General features: G+C 39.0%; 1 protein-coding gene across 3 annotated transcripts in view; it reads left to right on the top strand.

The window, feature by feature from the left end:
• The window catches only part of EEFSEC (eukaryotic elongation factor, selenocysteine-tRNA specific), a 180,281-nt gene that overhangs the window by 45,072 nt on the left and 114,315 nt on the right, over nt 1-20,894 (top strand). For all 3 annotated transcript variants that reach the window (XM_032802737.2, XM_075073364.1, XM_075073362.1), the window contains exon 2: nt 17,427-17,634. In XM_032802737.2, coding sequence (XP_032658628.1) covers nt 17,427-17,634 — 208 coding nt within the window. The remainder of the gene's footprint in view (nt 1-17,426; nt 17,635-20,894) is intronic.

Below are 20,894 nucleotides of genomic sequence, written 5' to 3'. Positions count from 1 at the left end.
GGGGTGGGGAGGGGCTGTTTATGTGTGGGGGTGCCAGAGTCAGGGTTGGGGTTGTAGGGGGGTGGTGAAGGAGTTAAGCAGAGGGCTGAGTGTGTATGAGGGGGGTAGAGGGCTCAGGGCAGGGGCCTGGGGTGTGTGTGGGGCACAGGACTCAGGGCAGGGGACTGGGGGGTGTGCAGGGCTGCGGGGCTCAGGGCAGAGGGGTGTGTGTGTGTCAGTCAAGGCAGAGGGTTGAGGGGTTTGTGGGGGAGGTCAGGGCAGGGGGCTGAGAGGTGTGTGTGTGTGTGTGGGGATCAGAGCAGGGGGCTGGAGGGGATATGCCCCTATTCTCCCCCAGCCCTTCCCCAAGGCCCTGCCCCCGCTTCTTCTCTGCCTCCACTGGGAGCAGCGAGCACGCTGACTCTGCTCCTTCCTGTCCCCCTCCCTCGCAAGGGCCATCGGCTGATCGGCCGGCAGGGAGGTCAAGGCGGAGGAGGAACAGGAACCCAGCGCACTGCGGGGAGAGGCAGGGGAGCTGGCAGGACCAAGTGTCTGCCCCCGCGGGGGTGGGGCAGGGGAGCAGAGGGTGGAGAAGAGCAGGCCGGGCCAGGCTGGGCAGGATTTTTAATGGCACGCTGTTGCCTGCCAGGACTCCGGCAGGCAGTAGCGTGCCATTAAAAATCGGCTTGCTTGCCTTCTTAGGCATGCGTGCCATAGATTGCCAACCCCTGACTTAGAGGGTACTTGGATATTGTAGTGTTAGAGCCCATGTAAGTAACTAGATAACTTGCATGTGCAATTGATTTTGCAGATCAAAAGATATCAGGACTGGGAATCCTAACAGCTTTTCTAACTGCCATCACTGGATTACCTATCTGAGCTCTGAATGCTTTTTTGACTGCTGCTCATCACTGAGGCTTCTAAAGCAGGGGTTCTCAAACTTCATTGTATTGCAACCCCCTTCTGACAACAATTACTATGCAACCCCAGAAAGGAGGACCGAAGCCTAAGCCTGCCCAACCTGGCCAAAGCTGAAACCCAAAGTGTTGTTTATTTTTCAGTAGGAGCAAAGCATTTAAAGAGAATTTTAAAACAACAAATTGCATGCGTGTCTGTTACCTAAAGGCCTACCATTCTCTGATGGTATCCTATGCAGGCCTAAGTTCTTCAGACAACCCCAGCAGGTGTCTTTGTCTATCTGGTTCCATCAAACTATCACCCCTTCTCTGGAGAGAGTCCCTTTTAAAATCCCATTATATAGTTCCCTTGCTCTCTTGTGTTCCTGGGTCATTTCCTTTCCTGGCATTGTCTCTTAACAGCCCTCAAGTGTTTGTGATTAAGTGCTTATCATGAGCCATTCTTTCCATTCCTGCTTGTTTTTCCATACAGCCCCTCCTGTTAAACTAAACTAATGTATTCATACAGCAAACATGCCAAGAACCAGGTCAGCATACATTATTAATGAATTATTAAAGGACAGCTTCAAATCCATCACACACTGGCGCTTTTGGAGTTCCCGTTACAGTGCTGTTCATGCTTCTTCTGACTGGCCAATTGGTGTCACCATTGAGCAGTGTAACGGTAATTCTCTATGGCTCTAAACACATGACCTTTTATAGTTTGTGCAGACCATGTTGGCTTAGAAAATGAAACTCCAGTTCTGTGGTTCATACCTATAACTCTTGATTAGTAGTGGATGGTATAGCTTTTGTGCCCCTGAAATGACCCTTCAGGCCTGAACTCCTTCAAAAACAATCTTTCTGTCTTATAAGGTTAGTTACTATGACAAGACCACCGAAGGCTTTAAGTCAGCCACCAGAACTGAAAAATGATCTTATAAAAAATGTATATAGTTATTTAAGAATTCCTGCAGGTGCTTTTGCAAAAGCAATAGCAACCCCTCAGGAGATCTATTCTGTTCCTTACAAGCATCTGTGCAAAGCCCAGAATCTACCCAGTGCCATATGCCTTCAGCTGCTGACATTTACTATGTGCGTGTTTAAACAAGTAGGGCTTTGGATAACTTTATAATAAGAGAGAATGCATTCACAGAGGGTCTTACATTAGTCTCTATTTTTGTCTTTAGAGCACAGGTGCACATTGTACAGTCTGCGAAGCCCTCAAATATGTGCCAGCTCTTGGTTCTGTTTTGTGAAGCCTTCTGCAAAATAATATATGCAGCGCTCTGGCTAGCTCTCTCACCACCTATGAACAGATCCTCCCAGCTCCTTACTTGAAATTCCTTTTGGCTGTAGCAACTATACCTTTTGTTACACCTATTTCTGATATGCATTGGCTTCTGGAAACCTCTCTACATGGATCAGGAGGACAGGAACTGGTCCCAGAGTAAACCAGGAACATGGATGGGTAACCGGAGGACAGCACTCTATTTGGTGGGTCAGATGTGGATTCCTTGGAAGTGCAGGGACTTAAGATGACTACTGCCCTCTCTTTATAGCTGTAGGGGTAGGAAAGAGCTTATCCAACTGCGAGTTTTTATTGGTGGTAAATTCAGGCAACAAACAATCTCTGTTTGTTGATCAAGGATGATTGTATTATATTTTGTAAGTTTTAATACATCTTTAGAAAAATTTGGGACAACCTTCAGTGTATTGGCAATGTGACCCTATGTTTTGCAAAGTTGAGCTGTCCCTGGATACCTAAAAACTTCATATAAATCAATTTCTGAGTGTAAGACTCTCAGGCAGTTCCCTGTTTGTGACCTCCAGCTGATAAACCATCTGGACTGGCATCCCTGGAAAATAGTGGTGGGATCCTTGAACTGTAGTGAGAGTTCCTGTACTTTTCAAAGTGTTGTCTAACCAAAGCTTTGGTATCCGTTTTGGTACATGATTTGAATTGCTTTACAGAGGGTTTCTTCATGAGTAATTTATGCCCAGTCCCCCCTCCCTTAACATTGGCTTCTGAAAGATTCCATATCCAGCAAAACATCTTCCTCACCCACCCCACCACCTCCGCCCAAGGTACCTACCAAAATCCTGTATAACTCATAGCATGTCCCCAGGTGTTACTGTATATGAAAACAGAGAATCATTTAGTGTTTTTTGAAGAAGGATTCTTAACCAAAAAAAAAAAAATGAGGGTGGGTTGGTGAGAGGGGGAAGTTTCATACTCGCTGCATGAAATAGACAATATTTCCTGAAACAGGAGATATTAACCTCAAAGAATTTAAAATAAAACATCCCTTTTATTATTTTTTAAAAAGAGGGAAAAGGGGAGAAAAAATAGTAGAATAGTCAGTCTTTTTATTCTAAGGGCAGATGAAATTGATTAAACCTTAAAAACTCGCCTCAGTCCACCCGGTTTATTAATTGAAGAATTTCCTCTTCCCCAGAATGGGAAGTGCACATTAAAACAGAGCTTTGCCCCTGAGTAGCAATGTTACTTGAGAACGGCACATTTTCTGCAATCCTATTTTCTCTTCTGTGCTAGAGGAAATCCTAACATGGTAAAACGCGTATTTAAAAAAATATGTTTAAGGAAGTCCGCTTTCATTTCCTTGTAAGCATGAAATCAAATTATAGCCCATGGCCTATAATTATTTTATTTCGGCATTTCAAATTCCATTTTCTGCTTCCTTTCGCTGCCTATGAACAGGAGTTGTACTGTTTGTGCAAAGTCAGCTAAAAAGATTACCACAAACAGAAAAAAGGATACAGTAGCTTAAAGAAGCAAGGAGTCAGAATCCATACTTATGCTCTGTGCTCAAGTGGCATGCAAAATCTCTTCACTAGTTCACACTCGGACCCAGCCCCTTTTCCTTTTTCCTCCCTCCCCAGGAGATTAGTGCAGATTAGTGACATTTTTACTATGTTTGGGGCCAAGTCATCTGCAGCTTTACATTGATAGAGATTGTAGCAAAAATCTGATTTGGCACCATATTAAGTTGCCTGCCAAAATAAAATAAAATCTCTAATTTTCTTCTTTTTCACCTATTTGAGGGGGAAAAAAAAAGAAAAAAGCTCAGATTTTTCCCTGTTAGTAGCTGGAAATAATTTTTCGTTCACCCATACTAAAATTGCAAGTCATGTTAGTGTCTAGAGTTTATAATCCAATTGTTCTAAAAATGTGTACTGTGTATGTAATCAAATGGTAATCAACTCTTGGAACTGAGAGGTTAAAAAGGGAGGCCTAAATCAGTAAAAAGAACAGGAGTACTTGTGGCACCTTACAGACTAACAAATTTATTTGAGCATAAGCTTTCATGGGCTACAGCCCACTTCTTCGGATGCATGGAATGGAACATATATTGAGGAGATATATGTTCTTTTTGCGGATACAGACTAACACGGCTGCTACTCTGAAGCCTAAATCAGTGGTTCTCAAACTTTTGTACTGGTGCCCCCTTTCACATAGCAAGGCTCTGAGTGTGACATGCCCCCCTTATAAATTAAAAACACCTTTTTAATATATTTAACACTATTATAAATGCTGGAGGTGAAGTGGGATTTGGGATGGAGGCTGGCAGCTCGCAACCCCCCATGTAATAACCTTGCTACCCCCTGAAGGGTCCTGACCCCCAGTTTGAGATCCCCCGGCATAAATGATTTTTCTAGACATACCTCTGCCCTTGCTACCCTATTTAGAATGACATACAACTGATGTGCAATGGAGAGAATTGACTTTCTTAGGACCTGATCCCACAATTAGTTGTGCATGAGTGAAGAGCTATCTCTTTACAGAACCCCATTGATTTCATTAGAGTCTTTGAGCAGGCACTATCAGCATGCAATAAACTGTATGAGCAGATCCTTAATCTGTGAGTTTGTTTATATGGAGATCCATAATAGTGTTTGTGGTCAAAACCTGGATGGATTTGCTTCTTGTGAGAGATGGGCTGTTCCCTTGATATTGCAATAGAAGTCATAAAGACTGATCCATGGGTTGTGTGCATATAACAGAGCACGTTTACCATAGACTGAATCTTTGCTGCATTCTACAACAAATGTGTATTTAAGAAATTTTTAGTTTTATTTCTGCTCTAGCACCTTTGCCTAGGAATGCAAGGCACCAGCATACAGGAGTTGTAGGGACTAGACTCTGGCGTTTCACTTTATTTACACTACAGTACAAAAAATCAACAACACATTGTTTAGTTATAGTAGGGTTAGAATCAAGTCCAGTGTATTATTTTAAAACTTACTTAATTAGTTTAAAAACATGTTTTATTGCGGATGGATTCTGCTGGCTGCCAGGTTAAATTACTATTTAATCCTGTTTCTTTTCTGGTCTCTTGTGTTTAGAACCCTGAATGGAATTTCCATTTTATTCATAGTGTACGTGCAAAGAAATTACAATAAACAAAATTAATAGAGAAACAAGAAGAGAGAAATTCAGTTTGGTTTTTAAGGTCACTAATCTTTAAAAAAAAAAATCTAAAAAACACGAAGATTTTTTGGAGACAATGTCATTTTTAAAAGTAGGTCATATATTTGGCTTACTAACCTTGACACTGTCCCGTTAAGAGACATATGTGACATAGAGTTGCTTCTGTCTGATATGGGCTAAGCACGTCTCCTTCCAGCTCAATTTGTGGAAATTTTATTGTGGTTTACCAGTAATACTGCTGCCTATAGATCATCGTGAGGATGTCTTCCTGGTAAGGCATTGAAATATTGTCATAATGGGCAAGATATAAGAACTAGACAGATGGGAGTCTTAGCTTGGATAATGTGTGGGATGCACAAATAAATGAAGTTATTAGATAAAGGTCTCTGCTGACTTGTGGGAGTCCACTCTACTATTTGGTCAGTAGTTGACTGGACACACACTGTGGCTTCAGGGTCTCCCTGGCTGATATCTTTGGCTAAGTACTCATTCTAGAAGCTCCAAGCAATGGCAATCATAAATTATTACCTTTTTTTGCCAGCTAATCAGGTTTCCCCAAAGTTCTAAAGTAACTTTACTTTGCTAAGGATATCTTGGACTTGGGTTTTTAAAGTGGGGATCAGATAATTTTTATCCCTAACTGAAGTCCTCATTTTAAGCGCATCTTTAAATGGTCAGTCTCCTGTCAATCTGCTGAGTATAGATGAATGCTGCTTTCTCCAAATTTAGCTTCCACCGGTTTTACTATTTTTCCTCTCTGATACTTTGTTGCTAGGCTAGTTGCTTTTTCTCATTTCTGGCTGTCATCACAGAGACTTTTTTCACTAGTTATCTTCATTGTCATTTATTTTTCCTGACTTAGTAAATGTCTGCTGCTTTATTTTATTGTTCTCTTTTGTTCAGTTTCTTATCTTGCAACATAATTCCCATCTTTCGCCACCTCCACCGCTCTCCATGTCTTTAGGTGACAACTAGCTTCTGTTTCATTTTTCTTATTAGAGGGCCAGGTCTTTGAGCGGTGTGTCATCACCAGAAAGATACACTCTAATAGTTGACTTACCGTTTTCAGGCTAAGTGGGAAATTACTTCAAGAAGCCTTTTTGGTATCTTTCTGAATGTGCTTCAGCATTTTTCAGAAAGTAATGGATGAAACAGTAAATGGAAGGCTGCATACTTGTTCTGGAGGGGATTTCTTGATTTCCTCTGCTTAATTTTATAATGGATACCCTCAGTATAGATGTAATAGTCACTGCTGCTTCCATATATGTGTCTCAGTCTTCTGCATGTATCTGCTTCATTCAGATTTGTTTCAAGTCCCATTTTCTTGCATACAGGGCCGGCTTTAGGCTGATTTCCCCTGATTCCCCAAAATCGGGCCCCATGCCTAAGAAGGCGCTGCGCCCTAAAGAAGAGCACCTAACTTTTTAATTTTTACTTACCTGGTGGCAGTCCGGGTCTTCGGCAGCATTTCGGAGGCGGGTCCTTCAGCGCCGCGGACAACCCAGAGCGAGTGAAGGACCTGTCGCCAAAGACCCAGACTGCCGCCGGGTATTCGCATCAGGCCTCGCATTTCCTAAAGCCGGTCCTGCCTGCATATGTGGTTTTGAAAAACTCTCTGTTCTCTTTTAGATCACTTCTTTGTGTAGGACAATATCCTCTGAAAAGCCAAAGCAGTTCAGCTACTCTTTATTCCTTTTCCCCACAGAGCCTGTGGAAGATGTTCTCTCAACAAATTATGCAGATTTTGGGCACGATGGATTTGATTTAAATCAAAATGATTTAAATCATGCTTTAAATCACTAGTCAGGCAGACTTGATTTAATCATGGATTTCTACAGAAAAGTGCATTCTTGTTCGTTGTTATAACCTTAATACATATTCTTCACAACTCAGAGATAGATGTAGGTTTCATTTTTAGAAGGTACACACTATACATTTTTAAGTGATTTATTTTGAAAACTTTTCAGATTAGCTTTACAGCTCTATCAGAAAATGAATGATTGTTTGATTATTTCATTTACCAAAGGTAATTGAAGCAGATATTTAGGAAGTCATTGGGAGGTGAACTATCTCCAATTCAACAGGTTAGTCATTAATGTTTGGAGGATTTTCTTGCCATGCTGTATTAGGAGGAGACATCAGACAGACATTTAAATGGTTTTATTTAACTAAACAACAACGTTAGTAATCTGGATTTTTTCTTCAACAGCAAACATATAATATTTTATCAAAACAAGTATATGAATTTTGAATTTAGTTAAACATTCACGTTTTTAACAGGTTTGTTTTTGTTAAAATTGTTTAACTAAAATAGTTAAACAAAAATATTTAAAAACAACACAAAAATTAAATCAACTGTCAACCAGGTCAGCATGAGAACTTAAAATATTGGCTTCTGCTGCTAATTCAGTTGTCTTAACCTTTATTTTCCTGTTGTTCATAATCTGGAAAAGAAGAAGAAGCTTTCCTGCTTTTTCAGGTCCCACGATTTCTAATTTGGAATGAATGAGTCCAAAAGGAGAAAATAATCTTTCTACATGGGCAGAAGAAGCTCTGCTGTTAAAAGTGAGATTATCACTTCAACAGTCTCTGAATCCAAGTGCTGAAGTGACTTCACTAGTTCATGTGTGTCTTTCTTTAAAACATCATCAGCAAACGTATTTCTCTTGAATTGTACCCTTAACTCTGAAATGTATTATAGCTGGCATTATGGAGGGATGGTTGCTGGATGTCCATGTCAAGCCAACTCCTATTCTTCAGTAGTTAAGATTTTAACCCTGGTAGAGAGAATTGAGAATAATTTGCAAGAAAATAACGAGATAGTGCTTCCTCCATTCATTTTTTGATGCTTGTAATTTAACTGCTTGCATATTTCTTTTTAAGATCTCACTCAGTTTCTTCCAATTTTCAACAGCATCAGCAATAAAACAACTATTTCTCACATTTTGTTCAAGGCTACTGTCATAAACAGATAAGAAAAGTTAATAGCAACAGAGGTACTTTATATCTCTTTGACTATAAAGGGTTAACAAGTTCAGTAGGCGTGGCTGTCACCTGACTGGAGACCAATCAGGGAACAGGACTTCAAATCTTGAGGGAGGAAGTTCTGTGTGTGCTGTTAGTTTTTTTGGTTGTTGTTCATCTCTGGGGCTCAGAGTGACCAGACGTGCAAACCAGGTTTCTCTCCAATCTCCCTGATACAGGGCTCTTATAAGTTCAAAATAGTGAGTACTAGATAAGATAAAGCGAGTTAGGCTTATGTTTGTTTTTTCTTTATTTGCAAATGTGCATTTTGGCTGGAAGGAGTTTAATTGTGCAATTGGCTGGAAGGAGTTCAAATTTGTATTTTGCTGAAAGGATTTTAATTTGTACTTGAATACCTAGGCTGGGGGTATTCCCAGTGTCTATAGCTGAAAGACCCTGTACCTATTCCATTTTTAAATTTACAAAGATATTTTTCTCTCTTAATTAAAAGTTTCTTGTTTGACCTGGTTCTGTTTTTTGATTCTGGTGTGAGACCCCAGGGGACGGGGTCTGGATCACCAGGGAAATTGGTGGGAGAAAAGGAGGGAAGGAGGGAGAGAGAGGTTAATTTCTCTCTGTTTTAGGATTACTTTCTCCTCTCAGGGAGATCTGGGAGGGGGAGAGAGAAGGAGGCAGGGAAGGTGAATTTTTTCCTCTCTGTTTAAGATTCAGGACTCTGAATCACAGTGATCTTCCAGGGTACCAGGAGGGGAAGCTGGGAGAGGCAACGGTGGGGGAAAGGATTTCTTTCCTTGTGTTAAGATCCAGAGGGGTCTGGTCTTGGGGTTCCCCGGCAAGGTTTTTGGGGGACCAGAGTGTACCAGGCACTGGAATTCCCTGGTTGGTGGCAAAGCGGCTACAGGTTCTAAGCTGGTAATCAAGCTTAGAGGAATTCATGCTGGTACCCCATATCTTGGACGCTAAGGTTCAGAGTGGGAAATTATACCATGACAGCTACAGAAATAGGCTTCAGGGTACTCAGCATGTTTTCAACATTTCTCTTAAGCCCAATGTTGAGAACTTTGGCTGTGACAGTGCCATCTGTTTTTAAACGATTTTGTTCACAAACTGTTATCAGATTAGGCCAGTTATTGATATAGTGCTCAAAACGTTCCACTAGTGAGTTCTGTCCCATGTCTTGTGTGAAAGTTAGCTTGGTTCCTCCCACTTTTTTCACAGCAGCTGCTGCAAAGTGGTTGTTATGGAACTATTTTGCAATTTCAACAACATTAGCCTTTATTTCTGGAACACTGAAGTCTTTGGCTAGGAGGTGCATCAAATAAGCACTGCAACCATATGTTATTAGCTTGAGACTCTCTTCTGAATAATTTCTTCTCATCTTGGCTATATTTGAAGCATTGTCTGTGACCAAGCTGCGTACTAGACATTTAATTTTTTCCCCTCGCAGTTTGTTATAGCTTTTACTGCTGCTATTTGTAAGTATTCTGCTGTGTGTGCATTTCCTGATGTATCAATTGTTTCTATAAGAAACACGTTCCCTTCTTCTGTTGTCACACAAGCACATACAACTGGATCATTGTGAACATTGCTCCACCCATCAAGACTCAGGTTAACAATTTTACCCTCTATATCTTTTACACACTGCTCAGTTTCTCTTTCATATACTTTATCCAGCAGTTTGCTTGTGACATCTGCTTTGTTGGTTGGACTGTATCCTGGGCTTAATGACTGAACAGTGTTAATGAAGTGTGGGTTCTCAATCATATGGAAAGGAGAGTTTGTTGCATAAACAAACTGGGCAATTTTTTCATCAATTACCTCTATTTGTAATCTGGTCCATATCACAAATCTATGGTTGTTCCTGGATGATGGAGATGTTTTTTTCTTTTTGCTACAGGTGTGACATACATGATGTGTCTGAAACACTATAGAATACTAGGGTTGGAAGGGACCTCAGGAGATCATCTAGTCCAACCCCCTGCTCAAAGCAGGACCAATCCCCAGTTAAATCATGCAACCAATTTTTGCCCCATATCCCTAAATGACCCCCTCAAGATTGAACTCACAACCCTGGGTTTAGCAGGCCAATGCTCAAACTACTGAGCTATTTCCCCCGTCATTGGCAGATAACTCTGAAGCTGTAGAAAATGGTGGTGATTTTGAAGGTGAATAGACTTCAGAATCCTGTATGTTGAGGATGGAGTCTCCTAAACAAAATAAGTCCATGCAGTTATTTAATTATTACCATACTGCTAATTTAGTATTACTCATTGCATTCACTGGCATTCAATACTACTTTAAAGGTGAAATTATAAAAGGAAGATCTGCCTATTTCAGCTATTTTTTTTATCACAACTGCATCTAAAATGATAGTATGATAGAGTAACAACTATATTTTTTGCTCTAACATGAGAATTGAAGAATAGTCCAGAAGGAAGGCAAGCAATCCTTAAGAAAGAAGTATGAAATAAAAGTTTACCAACCTGAAGATCCTGCATGTTCAGACATGTTCCTTTCATCATCTTCAGCGCAGCTTCCTTCTGAGAGGGGACACTTCTCATGATGTGGTTTCATTGGGGCAGCCAGGCCTTGCATTTCTTTGTTTCACCATTTGCATTTTGCACACATGCCTGTCTTACCCACAGGTAGAGGAACTACATTAAAATATTCCCAAACTTTTATGGCCTGCTGCCATTATAAGTCTTCCCTTCTAGTGTGAGAATGGTTTGGTAAATCTCAAATCAGTGAAGGCCGCACTCAGAAAGACCTCAAGACTTCTGGAATATGCTACTCAAACAGTTTCACTTTTGTTTCTGCTGCCTGTCCCTCCATTCTCACATTTATCTCCAGACTTCTTCTCCTCTTCCAGATCTATTCTGCCCCCAGCAATCTTCTATTCATTGAACTTTTTGAAACTTTGCACTTTTAGAGAGAGGTAAGGGATTGACTCTGTGTACACAAATTTGCAGAGGGACAATAGGGCTGGGATCTGTTGTTTCTCACCTCTATATAGTATTTATTTAAAAACATTTTTGCTGTTAACAAGCATGTTATCCCTGGAGAGACAAATCCACAGTTTGAGAACTGCAAAACAGAACATCTCTGATAGTATCTTCTAGACTGAGCACTGAGTCCAATTGAGTAGATAGAAAGATTAACCTAAATAATCTATACAGAAGCCCCTGGAACCTCATAAAATTGGGTCTCTAATCCATGACCTATTGTAACTCATTTACAAAACTTTTCTTAAACTTTACATGTATATATTGTCTCATACTACAGAATTAGAATTTATAATCCCTATTCCATGATGAGATATCTTTGAGCTATAATGTATCTTAATTAAAACTATCTTTAGATAGGGTCTTTCCTCAAAAAGCATTTCATCAAAAAATCTGATTTAAATAAAAAAATCTGTTTTTTTTATTTTTTAAAAATTATTTATTTTTATCCACACTGGTTTTGGGCCAGAGATCATCACCTTGTTTATTCCTGTAATTGTTTTTGATGTCCTTACTGCTATGGCAGTGATGATGTTTTCAATACCTGAATTAAAAGCTTTCTTCAAATGAGATTATATACACAGTAGTACATTTATGTAGGTTTATCCTTACTTGTGGTTTCCCTATTCCTGAAGTCCTGAGATATAGTATAAAATAACATATAAATGTTTCAGTTCTTTTTGTTGACTGAAATTCAACGTTGTGGTGAGTTGATTGCTTGGTGTTTTGAAGACTATTTATCCTATAAACATGAGGCTGTTAGTTTCTCACATCTTCTTTACTACCTGTAAGATATTTTTAAAACAGTACTGAAATTGCCTCTTTCCAGTATATGCAGTTAGTAGCTTTGCCATTTTTGCTCCAAGTGAGCTTCTGATTTTCATGAGGAAAAGTCTGGCTGTTATATTCACCTCCTGTGCATCTTAGCTGACTTTTCCTGATTACTCTACTCCAGTAGCTCTACAGCCATGATCCATGGATTGCAAGTGGTCTAAGTAGCCCTTCCACAGAACGAAACCAAATTTGAGAATTAAGAGGAGGAGTACTAGGGAATAGAGAAGAGAGGTAGGCCAGTGAGAAGATCTGTCCCTTCTGAAGTCATCCAAAGGGTGGGGAAAACTGGAAAACTGCTACTGTTGCTGCTATTATTATTATTATTATTATTATTATTATTATTATTTATTATTATTTCATTAGTTATAATATGATAGTGCCCAATGGGCCCGTCAGCTTTAGAAACCACATTGTGTTAAGGACTGTACAAAGACATATGAAGACATGGTCAATGCCGTGAGGAGTCTGCAGTCTACATAAGTATGTTGGAGCAGTCTTCATCTTCCCCTTTGTTCCATGATTGCAATGAAGATGTTTCTGGGGATTTGTTCTGCTTTGAGCAGGGGGTTGGACTAGATGATCTCCTGAGGTCCCTTACAACTCTGATATTCTATGATATTCTATGTTGATTCTTGCCATTCTATCTAGATACTCTACCAAAATGTGTGATCTGTCCTTTGTTCACAGGATACCTTCTGTTATATATTATTACTATTATTATATAACATTATTTCTTTATTTTATTAATTGAGCCATTTCAGCATGCGAAGCACTGTATAGAACATAGAGAAGGTAAGGTCCCTGCTCCAGAGAGTGTACAGTATAATGAGATTAACAAATCTTTACTGTGTGTGTATAGTTATGTTTTTTTCAGGCAGTCTTGGATCAATGTGTCATTTCTTGGATGCCCTATAAGAGCTGTCTCCTTGGGTTTTTCACTTATCCCTCATCTCTCCTCTCTCTCTGTGTTTGTGTTCTCTCTTCCTTTAAGTTATTCCTGGTAGACATTCTGCACCTGCTCTTGTTAATCATTTCATTATTATTATTGTTTGTTATTGTATTGTTGTAGTATCTAGGCATCCCATTCAGGGCTGTATTGTGCTAGGTGCTGCTCATGTATGCAATGAAAAGAGAGTTCCTGTCCTAAAGAGCTTTATTGTGGCCACCTCCAGGATAAAGCTAGATATCAAGAAGTTAAAGTGCAGTTTATACTTACAGCAATCTCTAAACAAACAGGAAAAAAAAAGTGTGCATTTATCTCTGATTAAAATCTTATATAAAAAAATTCTATACTGGTGTGGCCTTTGGACTCCTGGTTAGTTGCCTTTTGACCTTCTGTGATGCAAAACTTGTGTAACAGGGACCTAATAAATTTAATCATCTAGATTTTTCCCAATAGTCAACCTAAACAGTTCTTCTTGTACCTTGGTGTTTACGCCCTTCAGCTGTCATCTGGCCAACGTTTACATATTTATTTCTCTTAATCCTTCCCGTGAAAGTTGTTGGTTTATATTTGATGCAATTATTTTTATTTAATAATTTCATATTTTGACTATGGTGCTGCTGTTTGTTTCTTAAATAAACCTCAGCAGAAACCCTAGAGAGCCTTACATTTTAAGGGCTTCATATGTTAAATAAATTGTCTGGAGGTGCTAATAGATGCATAAATATCACAGTTAGTGACATATGTAAAGTTTGCTTATAATAAAGTTTTTGAAAGAAACAGCAATAAAATGCCATTAAGGCTGCAACATAAATTAGCAATTGTATAGACACTGCACATGAAGGCTGCAGTGCAATCTTTCTTTTGTCAGTGGGCTTAGATATTGTAGAACATATGGTGTCAGATTAGCCACCGTTCTCAAAGGCAAGATTCTGATCTCAGTTACCCTGATTTAAATCTGGACTAACTGAGATCAAAATTTGGCCGAGAGTGTCTTTAGAGACCCATATTTACCTTGTCATAGTAATTTGTTGGAAGAGGGTGAGCTAAAGCATATGGTTCATCCACCATTACTTTATGGTTATCTGTCTTAAATATAATGATCGCTAATAATGTTAAAATCAGCCAAGAACTTAAGGCTAATGGTTCATTCACATTCATTTGAACAGGTATCAGCAATGTAGGAAGAGTATGTGTGCAATAAAGCTTAGTACAAAACATCCTTTCATTACAGTTGTAAAAACAAACCAACCTCCCCCCTGCTGTGTGTGCTTAGAACTAGTGTTTTTTATTCAGATATTAACTAATTTAAAATATTTTTAACTCACTTAAAGTACTGAGACTTGTTCACATTCAGAACTATCTGTCTGCATAATTTTTCTTATTATTAAATTTAAGCCATTTTGGTATGGAGTTTAGTGCCTCCAAGCCCCCTCCCGTTCCCTCAAAAATGCCGTTTAATGCTATTTTATACTGTAATAAAAAATTGCTTAAAGGAGTAAAACAATTTCTCCAATAACAGAAACAGAAAATGCATTTGGAGGGATAACACATATGCTAAGCTTGCCTCATGCCATTTTTTAAAGGATTGAGATACTGCATGAGAAAATGCTGTGCTAACTACACTGCTATGATAATGATCCTGCTGTAGCTTAAAAGGAGTCTTCATGCAGTATTACAAGATGAAAAGCTTTGATAGGTTGAAAGTAGTCATTTATAACTGTTAATTTTTGCTGTTGCAATTCCCACCCACTCACTCACCCATGAAATCCACTCTCAGAATGATTTCCTATCCTGAGTTCATGGGAATTATAAACAAGGCTGTCTGTTTCCATGTGATGGCCTATGGTGAAGATTAAGCAAAAAAGTGGGAGTGGGGGGAGGAGAGAGAGAGAAGGAACAATTATGTCAATTTCTTATTCTTAATAAAAGTTTCAGGAAAATATTAGAAGCACTAGAAACTGGAATCCTGGGTACTGTAAATAATGATTCTAGATTTGTCACCTTAGTTTCTTTTAGCATTTTGTTATTCTTGAAAGACGTTTTGTAGATCACTGCAACTCTCTACTAGTTCAGCTTTAGACCTTTACCTTTTTAGATTGAGCGTTGGTATATTAAGGTCCATTGCACATGGCTTTCTAGTGCTTCATTTACAACATGCTCCTCTGAAACAGCTTCTGAGTATGAGAGTGGCACTGATGCACATCTTTGTTTGTTTGCTGATCAGTTATGTATATCGATATCCTAGCAGGAAAGAGACAGAAGGGTCCTGAAAGTGTGTGTAGTATGGTCCAGAGCTGTCCAACCTTCAGAACCCTTTCTGAAAACCAGTTTAGTCAATAATGGGAATCTTCACTTAGTAATATTATCACAAGTTCTAAATATCATTAATAAAAATTGGAGGAAGAATGAGGCCATGAGAACTCTAGATAACTTTAAACTCAAAGTGAATTACATTCCTCTCAGTGAAGGAGTGGGGATGTGGGAAATCTGCCTGTATTTGTTCAGCTGTTGGAGAGATCTGAAGTGCACGTACTGTACACGCTTTAATTCAAGGCAGAATGACAATATACTGTGGTGTTTTAATCAATTCCCTCAGCGGCAGAAAAGTATATAAATCACGTGACTTTAAAAACTTGTTTTAATGTATTTAGAATGGATTAAAATGACCATTTGGCAGTTTTAATGTTAATATTCTTGGAAAAGCACTTCCTTCTATGCCAAGTTTTGGACACCAGCAGAAGAGGACGAAGCTCAGCTCTCACTAATTAAAGAGCAGAATGTTTCCTAAATCTCGTTCTTGTTCTGAAGTATCCTGTTAATTCAGATATTCCTGCACACCAGTCAAAAACTATTATCCAGTGTTATCATAGAGCACTGAAAATTATGTAAACATAATCTTTGTCAAATCATGTCACTCATTCAGCTTCCCTTCCTCTGCTTTTTTGCTTCTTAACATACAAACACAAAACTATTATTGTCAGCTTCTGGAAGAGGGAACGAAGAGGATTACTGTTCCAGGAGGAGTTATTTCTTCATCATTTTTTCATTCTTTTATGTTTTTTCAGTGAATCCTGCGCATCCCTCTTTTGGCTGATGCCTCCCAGAATGTTTGTCCATAAAGCTCCAAAGGAGATCTTGAAAAGGGAAAATTAACCTCTTTGAAGGATCCCAGTTTATTGCTGTCACAATTGTAATAGTTTTTGGCCATCACTGATAGAATATTTTCACTGGTTTATTTGCTGGTGTTCTCCCTTCACACTTGCATTGAACCTCTTTTACTCATTTTATAAACTAAGACCAAAATTTTCAAACCTGGGTATCTAAAGTTAGGCTTCTAAATCCATACTTAAATACCTATAAAAGTTGGTTTGATTTTCAAAGGTGCTGAGCGCACATGCAGCTCCCTTGATATCACTGTTTAAATGTCCCAAGCCAGTATTTTTATTTCAAACCTTTAAAGATGTCATGAGGGGAAGGTGGAAGATATTTTGTTCAGTACTTTTAAATGAGTACTGTCAAGTATTTCTGAACTTTCCATTTGTTTGCGCACACTTAGGAGCGTGAAACATTTCTTTCCTTAGTGGTTTTGTTCTGTGATGTTTAAACTTAATTTTACTACTTTGTTTTTACTGTGATTCTTATGGAGTTTAGACCATTGTGACTTCATTTTCTTCTTTATGCAACAGCACCCTTAAAAATGTTACTATAGCTCTGCAAAGAGAGTTTCAGCTCTTTGGTTTTGTCTTCAAACAAATAATGAAACATAGATTACAATCAAAAGAGGATACTGAGAAATAATCATGTTAGTAATTATGGAAAGATCTAATGAAGACTCAGTATTAATACTCCTGCAGTAAAATGTGTTTACCTTTGCAGCAGCATGAAATGTCTAACCCTGTTGCCCTCGCTGTAGTGTGTGACCCAATGTAAACAGTGTATATATGATCTCATTGTAGCATATTAATGTCGGTTTACAGTGTGTTACTGAATTAGTTGAGATATGTCTTATGTTTGTGCTACAGCAAAGATCAGTTCTATAACAAATATATTGCCCAAGTCCTTAATGTGAGACTGTCACTATGGTGCAAAAGGTAAACTTTTTAGTTCAACAATCTTGGATTTCTTTGTGTAGCTATTTTTTGTGTAATTATACTGTATCTTGCAATTCCTTGAGTTTTCAAATGGCATTGAACAAAAACATGCTTTCATGTTTTATTTGTGTGAGTGTATGTATCGATACATTGTGAACAATGTTTACAGAAACACACTTTAGGAAGAGGGTGTCTAACTCTTTCATACTGGTATGATACTGACATTGACTTCTCTTCCAGGTGCCCAGATTATTGATTTGATGATGCTCGTCATAGATGTGACAAAAGGGATGCAGACTCAGTCAGCAGAGTGCTTGGTGATTGGGCAGATCGCCTGCCAGAAGATGGTGGTAGTTCTGAACAAAATAGACCTTCTTCCAGAGGGGAAGAGACAAGCTGCCATTGAGAAGATGACGAAGAAAATGCAGAAGACTCTGGAAAATACAAAGTAAGTTACCAAAGATGTTGTTCTAATGTAAGAAAACTTACTGTACATCCACATACTTCTCAGAGATGCTTTGACATACACCTTGGTTAGATCAGACACAGGCATAAAGAGATCTCATGTATGGGTACATAGAAAAGGATAGCGGTGTGTGTCCCCCCGCCCCCTCAAGAAATTTAAAACCCTATCTTAAATTTTGCATGTGACCCCTGAGCAAGGTTTTTAAAAGTGACTTTTGGTTGCTGTGATTTTTGGTGCCCAGTTTGAGACAACTCCAGAGGGTGGTTGCTCAAGTGCCTAGCATTAAAAATATGTCAACTAGCCATGATCAAATACAACTGTTTCTATCTACACTAGGTGCTAAGAGATATTTTAAAATGTGCCATTTAACATGTGTTAGTTAACACCTCAGTTTTTCAGTGTAGACAAGAACTTTGTGAGTTCTGTGCTATTCTTTTGGGTTAATTTGCTGCACTTCCCCTGCTGTGTGCTCCAGCTGCTCACTGTGGTCAGTAAAGATCTCATGGTGGCTGCTTTGTTCCTAAGGCCATGTCATCAATAAGGGGACGATAGCAGCATAGCTAATGTGCTGTAGCTATGCTGGCCTAACCCCATAGTGTCTACACTGCCATTTTCAGCGCTAAAACTTTAGTTGTTTAAGGGTGTGAAAAAAACATCTCCCTGAGCAGCAAAAGTTTTAGCACTGAAAAGCACCTGTATAGACAGTGCTTTATCTCTGGGAGCCGTGCCTCCGGTGATAAAGCTACCACCCCTTTTAAGGTGGTTATATTTTTATCACTGGGAGAGCTCTCCCTCGGCGATAAAGCATGACTACACTGCCCACATCACAGCACTGCTGCGGCTGTGCTATAATGTGGGCAGTGTAGACATACCCTTAGACTACAATGACAAAAGGGATTTTTCTGTTGCTGTAGGAACACAACCTTTGAGCAGACATGCCAAACCCGAAAAAAGCACAGAAATTGGGCTTGTTTTTGGCTTACTTGACTTGCGAATTGCTTGTGGGCTAGTTTTTGCTTTGTAGCTTGTTGCTTGTTGTAGCTTGTTGCATCTTTTTTTTATTGGCTCCGGGCAAGCAGGGGCAAGGTGGGGAGAGAGCCAGGGGTGCACAGTGGGCCCACCCACAGTCCCAGACTGCACGCCAGGGGGATCTAGTCACAGAATGTTGGAGTTCTTAGGGACTGACTTGTTTTGAAATGGGTTTAGCTTGATTTTTGGTTTATTGTGAAAGTGAGAGTGCCTATTTACCACGTGAAAGTTGGCAACGATGCCTTTGAGTGATGGTAGCTACACTGATGGACGCATTCATCTGTTGACCTAGCTGCATCTACAATGGGGTCAGGTCGGCATAACTACGTTGCTCAGGTGTGTGGATTTTTCACACCCCTGAGCACCATAAACTACCTTGTCCTAAATTTTAATTGTAGAGTTGTCTTCAGTGTAATGCTGTAAGAAACAAACCAGAATTAAGGTAGTTAATTAATTTAAAGGCTCTCTTTGAATTCAGCTCAGATAAAACAACAGAGGTAAAATCTCCTGGTTTAAAAAAAAAGATTTGCCTTTTGGCTTACGGGGTTGTAACACTTTCTGCACTCCAGGGAATCTTGTCAGCTGCAGAGAGAGGAAAGAGACCTTAAGGTCTTTCCTGAATTGAAGGTGAGAAGTGTGATTGGCCTTAATGGGAAAAGAACAGTGTGATGGATGGCTTAAATGAGAATATGGAAGAATATGTGTTTGAGATTGGGATTATCAATTTGGTACAATAAAAATAATACTTTTGAATTAAGTAATATGTGTTGAATGTTTTGAGATCCTCGAATACCAGTGTAGCCTCTCAACTCTCCTAGGGGCAAGGCTGCAAGGAACTATCTCCTTTTTATAGATAAGGAAATTGAAGCATAGATGGGTGAAGTGTTTTGTCCAAAGTCATGCTGTGGAAAGAATTCTGACTCATACTTCCCTAGCTGCTAAATCACATTTGTTCCCAATGGCAAGCGTAAGAGCAGAAGTAGATTGAGCATTTGAAGGTGAGGATTTTACCAGTGCTAGAGGAGCCAGCAGATCTTGGTTGTGTAAGTCACCTCATATTTAACTTATTTTTGATGGTAGGATAGTGTCCCCACTCATCTGAGCAATCTGAAAATCTTACTTTTTATCAACTTCTCTGTTTTTTTTGTCTGTTTCCTTTTGATCAGTACAGCATAGATGTCACTAGAGTGAAGTTTCCTTTTGTGTACATACAAAATTCTGCAACTTGTGACTCTCCTTCATAGAGCGCAAACGAATATAAAGCAACTTGTTTTCCCCTTCATGTAGATTGAGAAACTCTCCATTTTTATTACTTTTTATGGGTGCAGGTACCTGTAACTTGGTCTGAGATTGCTTAAACTTTTCTAATCCTCATCTCTGATCACACCAAATATATATGAGGTTTTCTTAGCTGTGCCTTTTTGTTAATAAAATTCATTGATCAGATAAAATGATCACACTTGCATGGCTGTTGCATAAGAATTCAGATTTGTTATTCACAGCTAAAGTGGCCATCAGACTGCAAAAATGAACAACTTAAACATAAAGGTTTAATTTTATCTCATAGTTTTTCTACAATTTTATTTATTTGCTAGAAAGGTTGAGCCACTGCACATCTCTTATCTTGAAACAGAAATGAAAATAATATTTCAATTTTTACATATTTCTTATTTGAGAAACAGTTCTATTTGGTACAAATAAGTTAAATTTTGAGAAAGTAATGATTTATAATAGTGTATCTTTGCAAACTAATCAAATGCTAGCAAAATGACAAAGTTCATTTTATTTTGCCTGAATGGAGATCATACTCCTGCATGGCACTCTGGTCATAGGTTAAAGTTTGAGAAAATACTGCAAATAAAGAGGAAAAAATACTTTTCTAGTATGAGGGTCAACACCTAATTGTCTGTGGAGTTTGATTGTGGTCAAACCTATATTCAGAAAGCTAAAATTGTAAATATATGGAAAGGAAACTAGAGTGTCTTCTCACAGTACTTTCCTGTACTGAATGCACATGTACCCTCTTAACCCAATCCTTTCTTAAGAGCTGGGGAACACAAATAGGACTTGCAGAGCATACTCTGAAAGTTGGCTGATTTTATCAAACTAAGGGGGAACTGAGTTGTAGAGTGAAACTCTTACCTGCAAATGCTGTCTCTCCACCCCCTTGCTATTTAAGAAAAGGTTCTCTCAGCTGATCTCAACTGCGTTGG

Source organism: Chelonoidis abingdonii, chromosome 17 (assembly GCF_003597395.2).
Source record: "Chelonoidis abingdonii isolate Lonesome George chromosome 17, CheloAbing_2.0, whole genome shotgun sequence".
NCBI lineage: Eukaryota > Metazoa > Chordata > Testudines > Testudinidae > Chelonoidis > Chelonoidis abingdonii.
The sequence above is the reverse complement of the archived record's forward strand: the minus strand, read 5'-3'. Positions and strand labels throughout refer to the sequence as shown.